A 16,519-nucleotide genomic window follows, 5' to 3' on the forward strand; every position below is an offset into this window, starting at 1 on the left:
AAGCAGTTTAGTTGACTTCAGTCAAATTTAGCAAAGAGGCAGAAATGTAAAAGATAATAGAGTGTCTTAAAGTTTTGTCATCTAGGCAGTGGGGTAGAGGAGGAAGAATCATTGTGTGTCCTTGTAGAAAGTCAGACTGCAGTGTTACCTTATGTGTAACTAGATAGCTGAGAATCCATGTGGAGGGGAAGCATAAATGCTGCAAAATCTCTTGTATTGATTTATGATCTCGTCTGTTTCACTTCTCTGACTTGCCTCAGACAGTGGAAGGACCTATGGGGTGGGTTAATTTAACCTACATTTTGATGCTTAAAGAGAAGAGAACACATACTCTAAACATCGATGTGTAAGTGCAGGCAAGTTGCTGGAGGAGCCTGTGTGGTTGGTAGAGGACTACTTTCATTTCATGTGTCTCCGTTGCCTTCTACAGATTAAGGGGAATTTCACCTTTCAAAATGTCTTTTTCTCTCCATTTAGTGTTAAAAGAGATGAGCATGAGTGAGTGTCTCATTTTTAACTGTAGGTTAGGTTGAATCACCCTTGCATTTACAGGCAAGTTTATCATAGGAGTTGCTTGCAGCACTCTAGGCAGAATTATGACCAAAGACTACTAGGTGTTTAACATTTTGTCCATATCTGGACAAGAGTCTTGTATGCACTCTGTTATTAGATTGAGTGTGCCAAACTCTCATAGTTTGATTATATGATCTCAATTTACTCCTTTTTTGTATTCAGAAGTGAAATAATTGGCTGGTGTATATGTTGGGTCTGTTTAATGATGCCTATTCTAATAATCAAAGTGTTGTGCCCTCCTGTATTCACCAGACACAGTAAAGGATAAAAATTTTCAACTCTTGGATTGTTGAATATATTAAGGTTGAGGCTCAAGCTCTCCTGTAAAAATATTTTGATGATTCAAAATAGTTGTATGTAACAGCAGTTGTTTTATCTGCAAAAATTAATTGCTTAAATCAGTTGAACAAATTTTTGAAGTATAGTTTAAGAAGTTTGCTATTGCTGTTGAATGACATGGAAGCCTGGCACTTATACCACATATTTGTCACACCACCTAATCTTAATTAAAGGGGTATGATCAAAGTAATCCATTTTGTGTTGTTTTGTTTAATATTCAGAAGATGAACTGCTGTTAATTAATGCCTTTTTTAAAAGAGAAACGGAGTTCTCCAGTTATTAACAGCATTTTTAAAACTATTTTTCCCATTAGTCATAGAATAAACAGACAATTATCTTGAAAATTTCAAAAATTATGTATTCAATGCAGAAATATCTATTTGGTATGTGTAGATTTAATTGAGTTTGTTTCTTTTTGTCTTTCTAAATAAAATGTCAGCTTTAAAATTGAAGTAATAAACATTATTTTAGTCTTACAGACTACTAGTATTTTCCAGATGTTAGTTTAAATTTTTAAAAAAGAATTCAAACTACTCTGGTTTTGTTAATCATTGAAAGAAAGTAAATATATCATAGTAAATTTACATGCCTAAACATTCTCAAGATGCTTGGAAAATTCCAGATGTACTGAACTTCTCTAATCCCCCCTTTTTTAAAATTCTGCTTTCTTTGGCAAAAGCATGTTTTCATTTTTGAATCTCTCATCCTACTTGTATCTGTTCATTCAGATGAGAAGATGTTTGAGACCTGTGCCTTAATATGTGTTTGTAAATTGCTTTCTACAGAGGGAAGTGAAGTTAAATAAATTCTCTAAATTTTAATGTTAATAAGTGGTGAAGTACTATTTTGCTTATAAACTATTTAAAGAGATGTAGAAGACAGCCCTATGCATACCACTGTTTCTGTTTGATGAAAACCGGAAAAGCTTTAAGTATATTAAAATATTGATAGTGTTAAGTGGCTTTTCAGTTGTTGAGTTTATTATCAAGCTCTCCTTAGAATCAGTTTCATGTGTAAAATAGTATTTTCTTTTATTTTCACAGCAATCCTTTCCAAAGAAGCTTCCAATGTCTCAGTCAGTGCCTCAGATTTATATCCAGGTTAAGGAATTTATTTATGCAAGCCTTAAGTTTTCAGAATCACTTCACCGCAGGTGAGCTTAAAATATCAGCATTGTGACTATAAAGTAGCCTATAAATTCCAAGTGACCTAAAATTAAATAAATAAATAAATTTTTTATAAAATTTAAAATGTATTTTCTTGTGTATGTGCTACCTGTGCTTGGTTCATAATTTGCATACATAATTCTCTTTATTTAATCTATGATTCCCAATGCTATAGCATGTATTTCGTGTATATACAAAATACAAATACACACAGATCCTTGGCCATGTGGGTGGAGGCAACTTGTCATGGTAAGCAGTCTAAAACACTACTGAGGTTTTGAAACAGTATTAACTGGTTTGAATAATCTAGAGATTTTATTTATTTAATAAAACGTCTGAGATTTGAAAAGTACACTTTTGATACGGATCCTTTGAGTAATGTGTAAAAATATCCTATCACTCCACATGGTCTTTCCCTTCTCAGTGCTTTCAATTTTCTTAGAAATTTTTCCTCCAACAAAATATGGCATTTGTGTGCTTTTTGTCTTCCACTTTATTCTCATGGAAAGCATCACAGTTATCCTATTTCCTGTCCTCTTGTGGCTTTCAAAAGCTTAGTTTTAATTACATAAAATAACATTCATAGATCTGAAATCTGGGAGGTATTCATGGCATTCACCCACTTCTCCACTGTTAAATATGTAAATCACTTGCTTTCACACATTTTTAATTGATACTGTTTATAATTTACATGTACTAATGAGCGCATGTTGACCTCCTTAGTGACTCATTAAAACCCACAAATTACTCTTTCCAAACTGCTGTGTCAATAAACATGTCCAAAATCTAAAAATAACAGGTTTTCTTCAGGGTTGGAATTCAGTTAATGATAAATTGGTAAGTAAAATAGGTGTTCTGTGATGTGTATTTGATCACAGAAGGCTTGGAGCAACCAAAAATTAAATTATTGAAATGAAAAAATCCCTTTGCAGTAGAAAAAATAATAATTAAGTATTATTGTCAAAGTATCATCATACCACAGCATAGTCATAAACATAAATATTTTTTTTTCAGCTCAACAGAAATAGATGATATTCTGAGAAAATCTACAAATTTGCTGCTTACAAGAACTCTAAGTAGTTGTTTACAGAACCTAATTAAAAAACCTCATATAGGTTTAACAGAGGTAAGTTTTTAAACATATACAAACTTTTTAAAGACAATTAGTGTCAAAACTATTCTTGTAAATGTAGATACACTGTGTTATTAAGATTGGTGGAAGAAAACCAAGCAGTGTTTGCTTTAAAATAGAAAAAGTAAAAGATGAAGTATAGAAAAGCACCATTGTCTGTCACACACATAATAAAGTGCAGAGTTGAGTGTAGTTGGAAGTATATTTACACAGGGATGCCTTTTGAGAGGAAGGTGACAATGAAAGAGTTCTGTGTCCTGGATGATAAACAGAGATTTGCAAGAAATAAGCTGAAGACTCTGAGTGCTTTGGTTGCATGCAGAGTATATTTCACATGGTCTGCTCCTGTGTAGCACTTAGTAGAACATTGTTGAGTTTCTTTTTCTTCCTATGAAAAAAAAAGAGGGAGAAGAAGAAAGGGGGAGAAAATCTGTCACACAAACTGTTAAGTTTGAAGTGAACCTATCAGATCATGAAATCTGAAGTCTGCAGTTGATTCTAAACACATTAAACTTTTTCTATAGTAATTGCAATTCAAATTTTTTAAGGTTTGTGCATGCTGTTTCTTTACTGAGACTCTTGGTGAGGAGTGTCAGGTCATACTCAATGTTGTTTTTAAACTGCAAGAAATTAGGAAAAAGCTCTATAAATCATATATTACCATATTAGTAAGATGAGCCATACCATTCTTCTGAGACATAGATTTCTATATTCTTGACATTTGTACCAGTATATTTTCAAGGATATTCAAGGAAAATAAATTCACTAATATTTTTTGAGGTGTTTCATTATCAAGTCAATAGACATTATAAGAAAAATGTTAAAAAGAGAATACTTATAAAGCACCACATTAGTGTACACTAAAACAGAAAACATGCAGTGAGACTTTAGATATAATATACTGATATTTCAGTTACTATGCACTATTTACATTGTTTACATGTAAACTGAATGTGACTGCAGGTCTTGCTTATAAAGCCATTTGTCATGTACAAGCAGATTGTTATCTTTGAGGGGGAAGGAAGGAGCACGTTACTTTTGATACTCACTAATTTCAGAAAGCATCATTCTGCAGACAATTTTGTGGGTTTTTAAAATTATTTTTTGCAATATTTTACTTTATTTTCTCTTAACTTTGAAGTACCTACTGGATTTATTTCCTTGACTAGATGTCTACAGTCTTCATTTTTAAAATGGCATAATTTTTGTGTAAACTGTAGTATTACCCTGTAGCTGTGTTTGCAAGCAGACTCAAACACCTGCACTGAATAGGTGGTAACCTGAAGTACTGTAATTAATTTATAGTAGCATTGTTGTTAAAATAAGTAACAATTTACAAAATCAAATTGCAATGGGTGATACATGGGTAAAATTGCAATGGGTAAAAGGATTTTCACAAGAACTTTTTGCCTCTTGTAGCTTGTTCAAATCATCATAAACACAACACACCTGGAACAAGCCTGTAAATACCTTGAGGATTTTATATCAAACATTACTAATATTTCACAAGTGACAGTACACACTGCAAGACTTTATGGACTTTCTACATTTAAGGTATCGTATACGTTGTATGTTACTTGATTATGTCTGAAAAGTTGCATTAAAATCACTATAAATGAAACATCTGAAACCAAAAGGGGTGAGGGCAGCAATACGTGCTTTCTCATTTTTGACTCCAAAACAATTCTGAACTGTTAAGAATTCAGTTGTAACACTGACCAGATAAATACCAGTTTTTTATGTTACTGGTATTATCTGAAACATGTCACTACATGAGAAGCACTGATATTCTTTTTCAGATGCATCTTTTATTAATTTACAAAATGCCGAGGTGAGCTTAACTGCACCAGAAGCTTTCAATAGATTAAGCTTCAATTTGTGTAACAAATCCTCTTTCTTAATAGACTTGAGTGAGTTTAATCGAAATATTTTATTATATGTTTTTTATTATATGTTTTTATTCTACAGTAGAAATATTTTGTGGTACGTTTTCAAATTGTCTTAGTAATGTTAAAGCAGAATTAAAAATTGGCTACAAAGCATAAATTATTCTGTCATCCTTTTAGAATTATTTTATTTATGTGTCCTTTAAATTTATGAACAATACTTGTTAAAATTATCAGTGGGGACTTGACTATTTCTAATGAATGGCAACTGCTTATCTACACAAACTGTTTTCTCTGACATTTTTCAGAAATGGCAGAAGTATTTAAGTATCTCAAAAAAATTAAAGGAATCATTGGTGATACATACTTGGCATAGACAATTGTAATTTCAACATCTATATGGTTACATTTTATATTCTTGGCAGAGCAAAAAACATGCCCTCCTGACTTCACAGAGGGACTGAAGCCTTAGTCCTCTTTCAGTCATAAAGCAGACACGTGTATGGCTAATGAGAAAGCTGCATGTAAAAATGAAATTGCTGAAAAGAACTTGTATACAGTGTCAGGTAACTCAAGATGACTGCGATTTATCCCTAAGATGAATTAGTTTAAATTCTGAACCTTGCTCATGAAGTTTTATGTCATAATGATCCTAGTAAGCTCTAAAAGAAGATCCCAACAGCAGGAGCAGCTATTGCTGAGTGCCAGAATAGTTTGATCTCAGAATGCTGGGTGGCCCGACATCAGAAACCCTTCTGTGCTGTCTCACTAGCAACAGGTGTAGAGAGGCTTTGAGATCCTTCATGCTGTGGTGGTGGTTGAGCATGAAGGTGCCAGATTCTCTTTCCAGCTCCAGATGATTGTGTACATGAGAGAACCAAGTTTTGGTATTCATATACACAAAACATGGCCAAAATTATTTCATGGACTAGGTGTGGCAGAGTAAGGTGGGGTTTTTCTGTTTAGAACAGAAGCAGATGTGTGTGTTTGGGGGTTGGTTTTGGGTTTTATTTCTGAAAATTAATGAAAACCTCACGGAAGAATAATCTTGTATAGGTTACCTGGTGCCATTAATTCAGCCAGTGCATTGCCTTCTTAGTCACTTAGGGCATTTATACAGAAATTTTTGAAACACAAGTAAACAAATTAAAAACCTACAGAAAACCAAAAACAAAAAAACAAACAAGCCCACAAAACAAACAAAAAACCAACCCCCAAAACCTAGAACATGATCAGGGATTCCAAAGCTGGAACTTGAACTTCAGGTATTTGGCATTTTCCAGTGTACACTGAAACAAGGGAGGGTGATTTCTTCTATTGATGGGATAAAGAGAACTAATCCTATTGAGAATAGTTTTGATTTCTGTGCTTCATTTTTCCTCTTGATGCAAAATGTTAGTCTATTCTATTATAATATCCCCTCTGACACAGACGTTAAAAAGGTAGGTAAGGTGGAATAAGACATCATTGCAAGATGCTTGCCAGCAATTTTCCCATTAACTTGTCACTTGTTTTGCTAAGGATTTGAAGGACAAGAGAAGACACAAAGATTCTGGCCTAGCAACTCCAGATAGATTACCTTTGCTCTACCAGATCTACTAATTTTGCTCACTCCCTAAAATCCAGACTGCTTTTTATATAGCAATGTAGGTCAAGTGTGTCTTTGATTTTGCACATGTACAGATATATTCATGGGTGGCCAATCAATACAAGCAAAACATTTAATGCAGCTACAGACTTTGATTTTGTTGAGAAGCACATTGTTCTTTATCCTTGAATTTCATTAATAAATGCAATTGAAAGTTTACACTGTTCTGTGCTGATTGCTTGTGCTGTAAGTTTTGTTTAACTATACTATAAACTCAGTTCTATTGGAGGGAATCACAGAATATCTGTGTTCAGTGAGCGTAGGAGCTATTCCCTTTGGAAAAATACAGAATGAACCCTGGCAAAGAAGTTGAGAATTCTTTTTTTATAGTTTGTTTGCTCTCTTTCCCTGGAGAACTTGTTAGCACAATGTTCTTCACTTAGAGTAAAATATTCTTTTTTTGTTAATTCCTTTTCCCTCCCTTTCACTGTTTTATATAAGAAACAGCTCTCAGTTCCCCGATTGGGCACTCACAGAGTTTGGTATGCCTCAGAAGTTGAAGTATTGATTTAAATAAAAAATCTTTAAATCAAAGAAAAACACAACACTTCAGTTTCATTGATATTGTGGTCTTATTTGCATTCTAATAATATTTTAGATTTCTGACAAGTGCACATGATTTCTTTTCAGGATGCAAGGCATGCTGCAGAAGGAGAAATATACACAAAACTTAACCAAAAAATAGATGAATTCATTCAGATTGCTGACTATGATTGGACAATGTCTGAATCAGATGGAAGAGCCAGTGGATACTTAATGGACCTTATTAACTTTTTAAGAAGCACATTTCAAGTTTTCACTCATTTACCTGTAAGTCATCAAAATTAAGTTTAGTTTCAAACTATTGGAGTGTTATTTTGTTTTAAAACACTAAGATTTTTAAGATAGATGTGATTTTTAAATTGTGAACATACTGTCAGATGTATTTTAAAATTTGTACTTTCTGATGTGTTTCAGTATGGTGATGTTTCTTACCCATGCTAATACTTACTAATGTAATTGAAGGTATTTTGTAATATTGTTAGTAACAGCTAATTTATACATAGTGTTAGAGCTCATGCAGTTCTCTAGTACATCAGGTGGGTTTTTAATTAACCACATTGGTTCTTTGTACAAGCAATGCAGAACTGATGCAAATCCTGCTTTTGCATATAAGATTATGGAGGTCTTGAATTCTCTATGGTTTTTAGTCAGATAGTTTTCATAATGAAAAAAAAAATTCTAATTATCTGAGCTTCACTGCAATTAATCCTCGTTTATATTTAAATATATCCTGTGTTATTTTGTCCTGTGTAAAAGAGTACTGTCAGCCTGATTTATATAGTAATTGTTGCATTCTGTTGATTCTGTTACATTCTGATTTCACCTTGCTTTAAGACAAAAAAGATTATTTCTAGTTTGATTTATCATCATAATAATTGATAGCTTAATAGATCTGGAGTAACTTGAAGAAGTTACTTTCTTTCAAGTTACATCTTCTTTTCATCATCTTGTCCTTGATTGCTGCTGTCACAGTAATGTTTGAATGCTTTTACCCACATGCAGTACTTATAAAGAATAAGTTCTAATGCACAGAATATTCTGAGGCTCCAGACTGGAAGTAAATGATAATTTCTGTATGTGCAGAGCATGGTGGGCTTTTCTGGTCATCCAAATCTCATGTGAAGAGGCTGTGATTCTTCAGACTTCTTTTCATTTAACTGACCCAAGACATAACCCATTCAAAATGTGTCAAGTAATTATTGATGCGAATGGGATGTGTAAGGCATGTGCTTCTGTGCCAGATCATTTTAGCCATTTTTGATTAAGGAGAGCAACTTATTTAAATTAATTATAACTTGACATACAAAGCAATGTGAGCAAATAGCATTGCTCCACAATGGCCATATGCATATAACATTTAAGGGATGTGCTGTGAAGTGTGGGAGTAGTGTTCAAGTTCATGCAGAAGTCTGTTGTGTATGTATGTTGTGACATAGTTGTTCAGAAATGAGCCACAGACAGAACAAAGGAATTTGTTAAGAGGGAAAGAAGCAGCTGGGGCATTACGACTTGAAAACTGTGAAAGAAATAGAAATGTGGGATCAAGTCAACCTTTGGAGAAAGCAAATTCTTATGGAGAGATTATTCTGTAAATTCTGTATTTCTGTAATTTCAAACTCTGGTCAGGTAATAGACAGAATCTAGAACTATATGGACAACTAGTCTGGTCTGGAATGAGGGGTCTTGTAATTTTTGACTTATCTTGTTTATCACACCTATTTTGACTTGGCCAATTGTAGAAACATACTGTTGTATGAATATTGTACATGAGCTGCAGAGGTCATATGAAAAAAACAGAATCACAGAATTGGAAGGGACCTCTAGAAATCTAATCCAGCTCTCCCACTAAAGCAGGATCACCCAGAGCACATTACACAGGACTGCATCCAGTCAGGTTTTGAATTTCTCCAGAGAAGGGGACTCCACAACCTCCCTGGGCAGCCTATTCCAGTGCCTTGTCACTCACAGTAAAAATGTTTTTTCTTATGTTTAAATGGAGCTTCCTATGTTCCTCCAGCTTGTGCCCATTGCCCCTTGTCCTGTCACTGGGAACTACTGAAGATGTGTATCCAGTTTCATTATGGTGATTTTGGTTAGATTTGTAATAAAAAATATTTTAATTAAGAGAAGATTTATAAATATATAAAGCATTTCCAAAAATAAGCCTGAAACTTGGTTCCATAACTCATCAAAATTGTAAATGTTTTTTGACTGCTAAACTAAGCTAGATTCTTATATGCCATAGTTAAGTTTTAGTATTCATTTTCATTAATGGATTATTCTATCAATGTCACAGTGTCATCTCTTTAATAACTTTCCTATGGCTGGTAGAAAACATTTCACTGCGTAAAAACATTTCTCAGACCCTTTTCTCTAATTAGAACTCAAAGAACCCGAGTCTTTGCCACTGGACATAATTTTAGTAAGAAAAAGAGCAGGAAAAGAAGAGGAATCTCTACTCTTCCAACCTTAGCATATCCAATCATGTTAGAGAATACTAGGGGCACTAGTTGGCTGTACTGGTTCTTGTCTTGTTCACAGGGTCACTGACTTTCACTTTGATAGTGTTTTGAACTCCCATCTTCCTGTGGAAGTGTTATAGTATGTTCTTTAACATTTTTTGATGCATTTGGTTTCTGTTTTTAGAATCCTTTCTTAATTTTAGCTGTATATGTAAGCTGTGTAAATGCACAGGGATGTGTCTCCTTTTGTGCTTCTATGTTATATATGCTCCTATGAACTATAATATGCTCCTATTAACTTTGTGGCATAACGTAGTTGGGGTCTGATATCTCCATAGAATTAGGGGAAATGTCTTGTGTCTTTGAAGGCTTCCTTTTTTTTTTTTTTTTCCTTTTCAGTTTCACATCTCAGTTTTCTCCTCTGTGTTTGTGTACTGTACTGAAGACGCAATTTTGGAACAGAAAATAGCTTTATTCTACTATGTAGTTATATTACTATGAGCTTTATGTTAAAGTCCAGTAATGGGTCATGCTACATTTAGACTCTTACTGTTCCAAGCCATGGTAAGTCTGGCTTGAATGAAGTATGTTACTGACATACAGATAGCCAAGATGGTAAACATGGCATTTATTTTTTAGGCTAAGTATACTGGAATATATTATCTCTTATAAAGACAAAATTTTTGGAAAGGCTGTTGATAAACAGATGCTTCCCCATTGTGTGTTTGCTACTTTGATAATTTGGCATACAATTTCTTATCACAGAAAAACATTTTATTACCAAATTCATATTATTTAAGTTGTGAACTCTTTGTTTTGCCTCAACAAAATACTATATATATTCACAGGCTTAAAAACAAAATTAAAGAATTATGTAACTGTAACTGTGATTTTTGAAGCTTTTCCTTACCTTTTATTGCTACCAAATTTTTATTCCTTTTTTGGGTTTTTTTTTTGTTTGTTTTTGGTGTTTTTTTTTTTTTTGATGTTGACAGTACATCTTAAATTTTTTTTGTTTTGATTGCCTTACTGGTTTCCTTCTCAGAACAACAACAATGACCATGCAGCTATGTCGGTAAGTAGATGCAAGATGAAGAAAAAGCATGATGTGAACTGAAAAACTATGAACTGCCTGCAGGCTTATTGCTTCAATTTTTAATCATGTAATAAAATGACCCATCTGTTTTACTGATGATTTGCTGTACACCTTGTGTAGCTGCATGCAGATATCTGGTTAATGACTAACTTTGGGCTTTTGTACACTGGGAGCCCTAAAAACCTTGCAGAGGGTTGGTGGGATGTGCCTTCCATCCCAAATGAGACAAATTAGGAGACTGTTAGACCTTCTGGAAGAGAGGTCAGGTATCAAAATGCAGCTGTGAGACATGAATACAGATTAAGGGTGAAGTTTAGATACAAAGTGAAAGAACCACTGAAAGCTCCATCCTTTCTCTGCTATATCTGCCTGAGATCAATTGAATGTGTGTTCTCATGGTTTTTTTTAATATTTTTATTTTTTTAACAAGATGATATATTGCATTTAAAATTTCTTCCAAGCTCTGATTATTTGCAGGTCATCAATTTTTGTATAAAGTCTTTCTTTCGATTTGGCATAAGCATTTCCATGATAATGAAAGTGTTGAAATTAATATTCTGTTAAGAGTGGCTTCTGAATACTGAATTTCTGAACTTACTTTTACTAATTTTCTCTAATAACTCTAATGTGGTTGAATCTTGTTGCTGTAAACTGCTTAAGTGAACAAATGTGTCAGGCACTTGGGGTGCACATTGTGGGAAGAACTCCCGTTGTTGCTACGGTCAGGAAAGCAGCCGGCTGAGGAGGAGCACTGAGGATCCTGAGAAAGGCTCTAGCAATGGGATACCAAGCTGTTAGGGGCTTAGGGTACATGAATTACAAATGGAAGTTTAGGGGGGTGAGTTAGTCTGTTAAAGAAAAGGCTGGGGAGAGACCTAGTGGCAGCCTATGACCTCTTGAAGGACAGATTCAAAGGTGGTGGAGCCAAACTCCTCTCCCTTGTTGTTAGGACTGGCAAATTCACATGGCTGTAGTCATAGGTAGAAGCTTGGGAAGTGAAGCTTTGACATTAGGCAAGAAGCTTCCATGAAGAGAGCAGTGCAGTGTTGCAGTGCAGAGAGTCTGTGGAATTCCCATCCTTGCATTGTTTGAAGGCTCAGACAGGGAAAAGGACAATGGATCTGAACTGTTAGTGTTGGCAATAATCTTCCTCCAGATGGGAGGCTGGGCTAGATGACACTGGTGGTTCATTCCAATGAGCATTTCTATGAGTAGGTACTAAGTCTCATGTTGAACTATCAGACTAATAAGTGTCATGAGCAGTAGGAATATTGAATATTTTGTAAAGAAATATTTCTTGCTAATGTCGAATAGATGTCAGCATGCTGGTTGTGTCATGACCAAGCACTGACAGAATTTCAGTGATGCAGAGCTTAAAGGCTGAGTTGCTTTTGAAAGGTTATAATTTTTAAGTCATGCAGCCTTCGATGGCTATGTTTTATAAAGTCAGAAGAATTTAGTCCTGTCAGATTATTTTTGTCTTCAGGTTCTTTTATGTCCCATTTTAAGTTTATATTGCAGTTTATAGTACCACTAGATACTTCAAATCAAAAAGCAAATTAAAATTTTATTATATAGCCATTAATGTCATTAAATCAGTTGGATTATCAAATTTGTGATTAACAGTTTGCATTTTTTTAGTTTTTACTTTGAACAGTTAGAGAAAAATCATACCTTTTATTTCTAGATCAGTTAATTTGAAATTCTAGATGGTGTAAATATGTGTTTCTAATACAAGTTAAGAATTAGCTCAAGTTTTATTCTAGATATGTTTCGTCAATACAAAATTAGTATTGGACAACTCTGCAAAAAATGATTGTTGAAAAGTAACAGTTACCAATTACTTTCAAAAAGGTATTTTTTAACATTTTCACGAGAAATTGGGGCAGAGGCTGGAAGTAAAATTGAATCTTTAAAAGCCTAATAGTGTTTTTTAATATAGTTGTGTATGCAGATAGTTCAAAAGTTTGATTTTAGTCCCAATGATAAATAATAATATGCCTTAGTTATTGTGACTGATAAAATTTGCCTTTTTAGTTTTTTTGCATTTTCAGAATTTTTTTCCTTATTTAATATTGTTAAATTAGTTCTTCATCTTAACTTCGTAGATTTAAGATTAGTTTTGTTATTTCCTTTTATGCTGAGCATGACAGTTTGTGTTATTGTATTTTGTGATCGGCAGCAAAAGCTTAATTTCACATCTTGCAGTGAGGGTGAAGGGGTGGTAGGTTTCTGCAACTGTGTTAAAAAATTGAGTCCACAGCCTCCACAGGCTACTTAGAGAATGGGTTTTACTGATCTCTCCAAGTGCTGCTTCATTCTGTCTTTGGTTGGCACAGTTTGGCAGGGAGGATGGGTGAATCTGTCACTGGTTGGTTAATTGTGTGGCTGGTCTCAGCCTGACATCAGGTCTTGGACTCCTAAGTGGCTCAGTACAAAACAAATTAGCAGATTGTAGTCATATTTCTCATTCTATATGCTTTGACTTTGTTAAATGCAATCTATAAATCATATTGACTGACACCATAGTGAAGGATGAAAGCTGCTTTGAGCCAGCTTGCATGGGTCTCAGAAAGCAGTACCACAAAGGTGCCAGGGAAGGATGCATATGGCTGACCCTTTGGGAATTTCCTAGGAACCAAATGTCTATGGCAATTGTTCTTAGGAGAAAAGCTTTTGGGTCTCATAAAAGAGGATTTAATATGTCAGCAGATTCTCTTTACAAGCTCCTTTGAAATATAAGAAGTTTGTCTAAGGGTTTTCTCTTTTTACAAACTTTGTATTTCAGCAAAATGTGAAGGCTGAGTGAAAAAAACAGTTGCCTTTAACGCTGTTAGCAGGTGCCTTTGCTTATAGAATAGGGTCCTTGTTTCTAAAACTTTACATTGATTGAGTGGAAGAATAGGTTTTGTAGATAGCAGCAATTAGCATAGACACAGCAGAGATAATAGTGGTGTCTCCAAATGGGAAGAAACTGGAATGAATGTTAGTAGCCTGCTGAATCTCTGCATGCTATTCAATGTAGGTGTTTAATAGCTAGATACTGTAACCATGGCCACTCCCCTTACAAATAATAATAGTAATTTAAAAGCCCAAACTGGCAAATAATAAATATTAGGAAAGTTTTAAAGCTAACTGAAATTTGTTTAATTCTGGAAAAGACACCTGTTCTTGCTATGTTCACCAATCTTTAAATTTCCTCTTCAAAATGCATTATGAAAAAAGTGGCAAGGAATTGTTTAATTGGTGTATGGTGGAAATTTGGTGAGAGAGTTTTAACTAGGTCTTCACTGTCAAACACAAATTTGAATTTTGTTCTGTTCTGTATATTGTACATACTGTGTTTTGAACTGGAAAACACTGAACTTTGAAGAAGGTTAACAGTAAGGTTCACATTTCTGTCAGTTGAAATTCAGCATTTAAAAAATTTTTATTTATTTATTTATCTAAGTAACTTGTTTTTTTCTCTAGAGTTAAGAAAATTGAGTGGTAAAATTTTATTATTTGTTGGTGTGCTATGTGAACAATAAGCCTGTAGTTCAAGTTACATAGTTGGAAATAGTTTAAATGTCAGGATGCTTCTATTTTATAAAATTTTATAATAAGCATTAAATATACATCTATTGATGCTTACTGAAAGCTCACATGGCTTTTACCATGTCATTTCTGTATGGTAACCATTATTGTGTGCTCCAGTACTATTAATATTTGCCAGATTATAACAGCTAACTACAGATACTTGTGAAAAATATAAAATTCTGTCTTTTATTTAAAATAATAGAGGAATATACACTGTTTGCATATAAAATCAATCTGTTGTTAAAATTTTTCTTGACAACCTATTATCCGGTTCAGCTTTTATTACACTATAAGTGGCAGCATAAATAGGACTTGGAGCTGTTCAGAGATGCACTCATTTTTCCATTAAATCAAAATGACATTTCCATTATATATTTCAGAACTATTGCACTGTAATTAAATGAACTGTGGCCCATTGGTTTGCCTTCTCACCTCTTTTTTTCCTCTTTTTTTTTTTTTCAATTCTCATTGATACTGTTCTGCTTGGGGAATAGAGCTGCATGTCTCCCAGTGTAATTACCATTGGCTTTGGGAGACTTCTAAGCATGCTGTTCTTCATTGTTTCTTACATTCCTTGTTGTCAGTTCATCTATTTTGGTCAAAAATGTTATTTGCTTTTCAGAGGCTTTCAATTAAGAAACTGACATTTCATTTTAGATATAAAGCTCCTAACAATTCAAGATGTTCTCATGCTAAAAAAGCATTAGCAAAAGCCATTTAATGTTTCAGTGTGGCATGTGAGGAGTATTGTCTATATTTTAATTACATTTTAACAAAGAATGGAATTTTAAATTACAAAATATTTAGGGCCAGATTTGCTTTCTATTATATGTATACATGAAAATTCAATTATATGAGCAAGTTGGCTTATTAAGGACAAGAACTGACTATTCAGATGTAGGAGCATAACTTTCCAAACTTTTTGGAACAGTAAACTGGTACCTATCATAATTTTTCATTGCTTTATGTGTTTCTGTGAATCAACAGTGGATTGATCATCTTGACTTTGCAGAAAACCAGCTGTGGAATGACTGCTTTAGAGAATAGGTGTCATCACTTTATTGATGGATATAAGTATAATGATAGTGGTGTGTGCTCCAGTAGGTGTATTATGTAATTATGATTTCTTTCATGTAAGTTTATTAATACTTTTGTTTCCATACGTATTCTAACGTAGATGAGATTTGCAAAGCATAGTTTGAGTACATTAAACCACAGAGATTTCTATTATTGCATTTAAAAGCCAAGAGTGCTTTGCACCAGAAGATTGCAGTGCTATAAAGAGAATAGTGCCATTTGGTGGGGTATTTGATCTTGATTGGTTTTCTTAGTTCTAAGGTATAATTTTTATATCTTTCAGTTCTTTCTGTACTAAATTTTTTATAATTTCTCAAATTAATTCCTGATTTTGTGCTTTGTTTTTTGGCCTTATTTGGAAAACTACTTGCCTCAATTACTTATAAATCATAATGAGAAATGTTACTAACTAGGCTGTGATTGAAAAATTGTTTCTATTTTGTACAGCAGGGGGCTTCATTTCATTCTGTAAGTAGTTGATTACTGATGGTACTGACTTGTTAGGAACCTGAAAAGATGGTGGATAAGCATTACAATTCTAAATAATTTAGCAACGAGCTTTGAGATGGAATTCAAGCAATTATAGTGACAATAATTAGCAATAGCTGTTACAATAAATGCCCTAACTGAAAGCAATGGGTTTGGCTTATATAAAGTTTGGCATTGTTAAAAATATGCAGCATGCTGATTTTCATTACAATTCTGGTTTCTTTCTGTTAGGGTAAAAAATTAAAATAAATAAACCAACAAAGCTCTTCATATGCTTCATGAACTTACATTGTTATTACTTTGAAAATATCCATGTATTTATGAAAATTATTGCATTTCTGGATGAAATATTAGTAATTGCTTTAACATATATTTTATTTAGACCCCAAACTGATTTAATAGAAACAGGTCAGAGAAATAACAGCAAGTGTGATCTTTCTCCTTCTAATCTAAGTCCTCTATCATCAAGACTTTGAATATGTATTAAAAGCAAATCAGATGATAATTTCTTGAATGAAATATCATTTGC

At 33.6% G+C, this 16,519-nt stretch overlaps 1 protein-coding gene across 11 annotated transcripts in view; it reads left to right on the forward strand.

Annotated features, from left to right (window-relative positions):
* Nucleotides 1-16,519, forward strand: part of EXOC6 (exocyst complex component 6) — an 89,005-nt gene that overhangs the window by 39,474 nt on the left and 33,012 nt on the right. For 5 of the 11 annotated variants that reach the window (XM_071748667.1, XM_071748668.1, XM_071748675.1 and 2 more), the window contains 5 exons: nucleotides 1,956-2,065; nucleotides 3,093-3,204; nucleotides 4,630-4,764; nucleotides 7,375-7,554; nucleotides 10,795-10,824. In XM_071748667.1, the coding sequence (XP_071604768.1) occupies nucleotides 1,956-2,065; nucleotides 3,093-3,204; nucleotides 4,630-4,764; nucleotides 7,375-7,554; nucleotides 10,795-10,824 (567 nt within the window). Of the gene's footprint in view, nucleotides 1-1,955; nucleotides 2,066-3,092; nucleotides 3,205-4,629; nucleotides 4,765-7,374; nucleotides 7,555-10,744; nucleotides 10,825-16,519 lie in introns of all 11 variants that reach the window. The other 6 variants (XM_071748669.1, XM_071748672.1, XM_071748674.1 and 3 more) reach the window with 2 other exon arrangements.

The sequence above is a fragment of the Heliangelus exortis genome, chromosome 7 (genome assembly GCF_036169615.1).
Source record: "Heliangelus exortis chromosome 7, bHelExo1.hap1, whole genome shotgun sequence".
NCBI classification, from domain to species: domain Eukaryota; kingdom Metazoa; phylum Chordata; class Aves; order Apodiformes; family Trochilidae; genus Heliangelus; species Heliangelus exortis.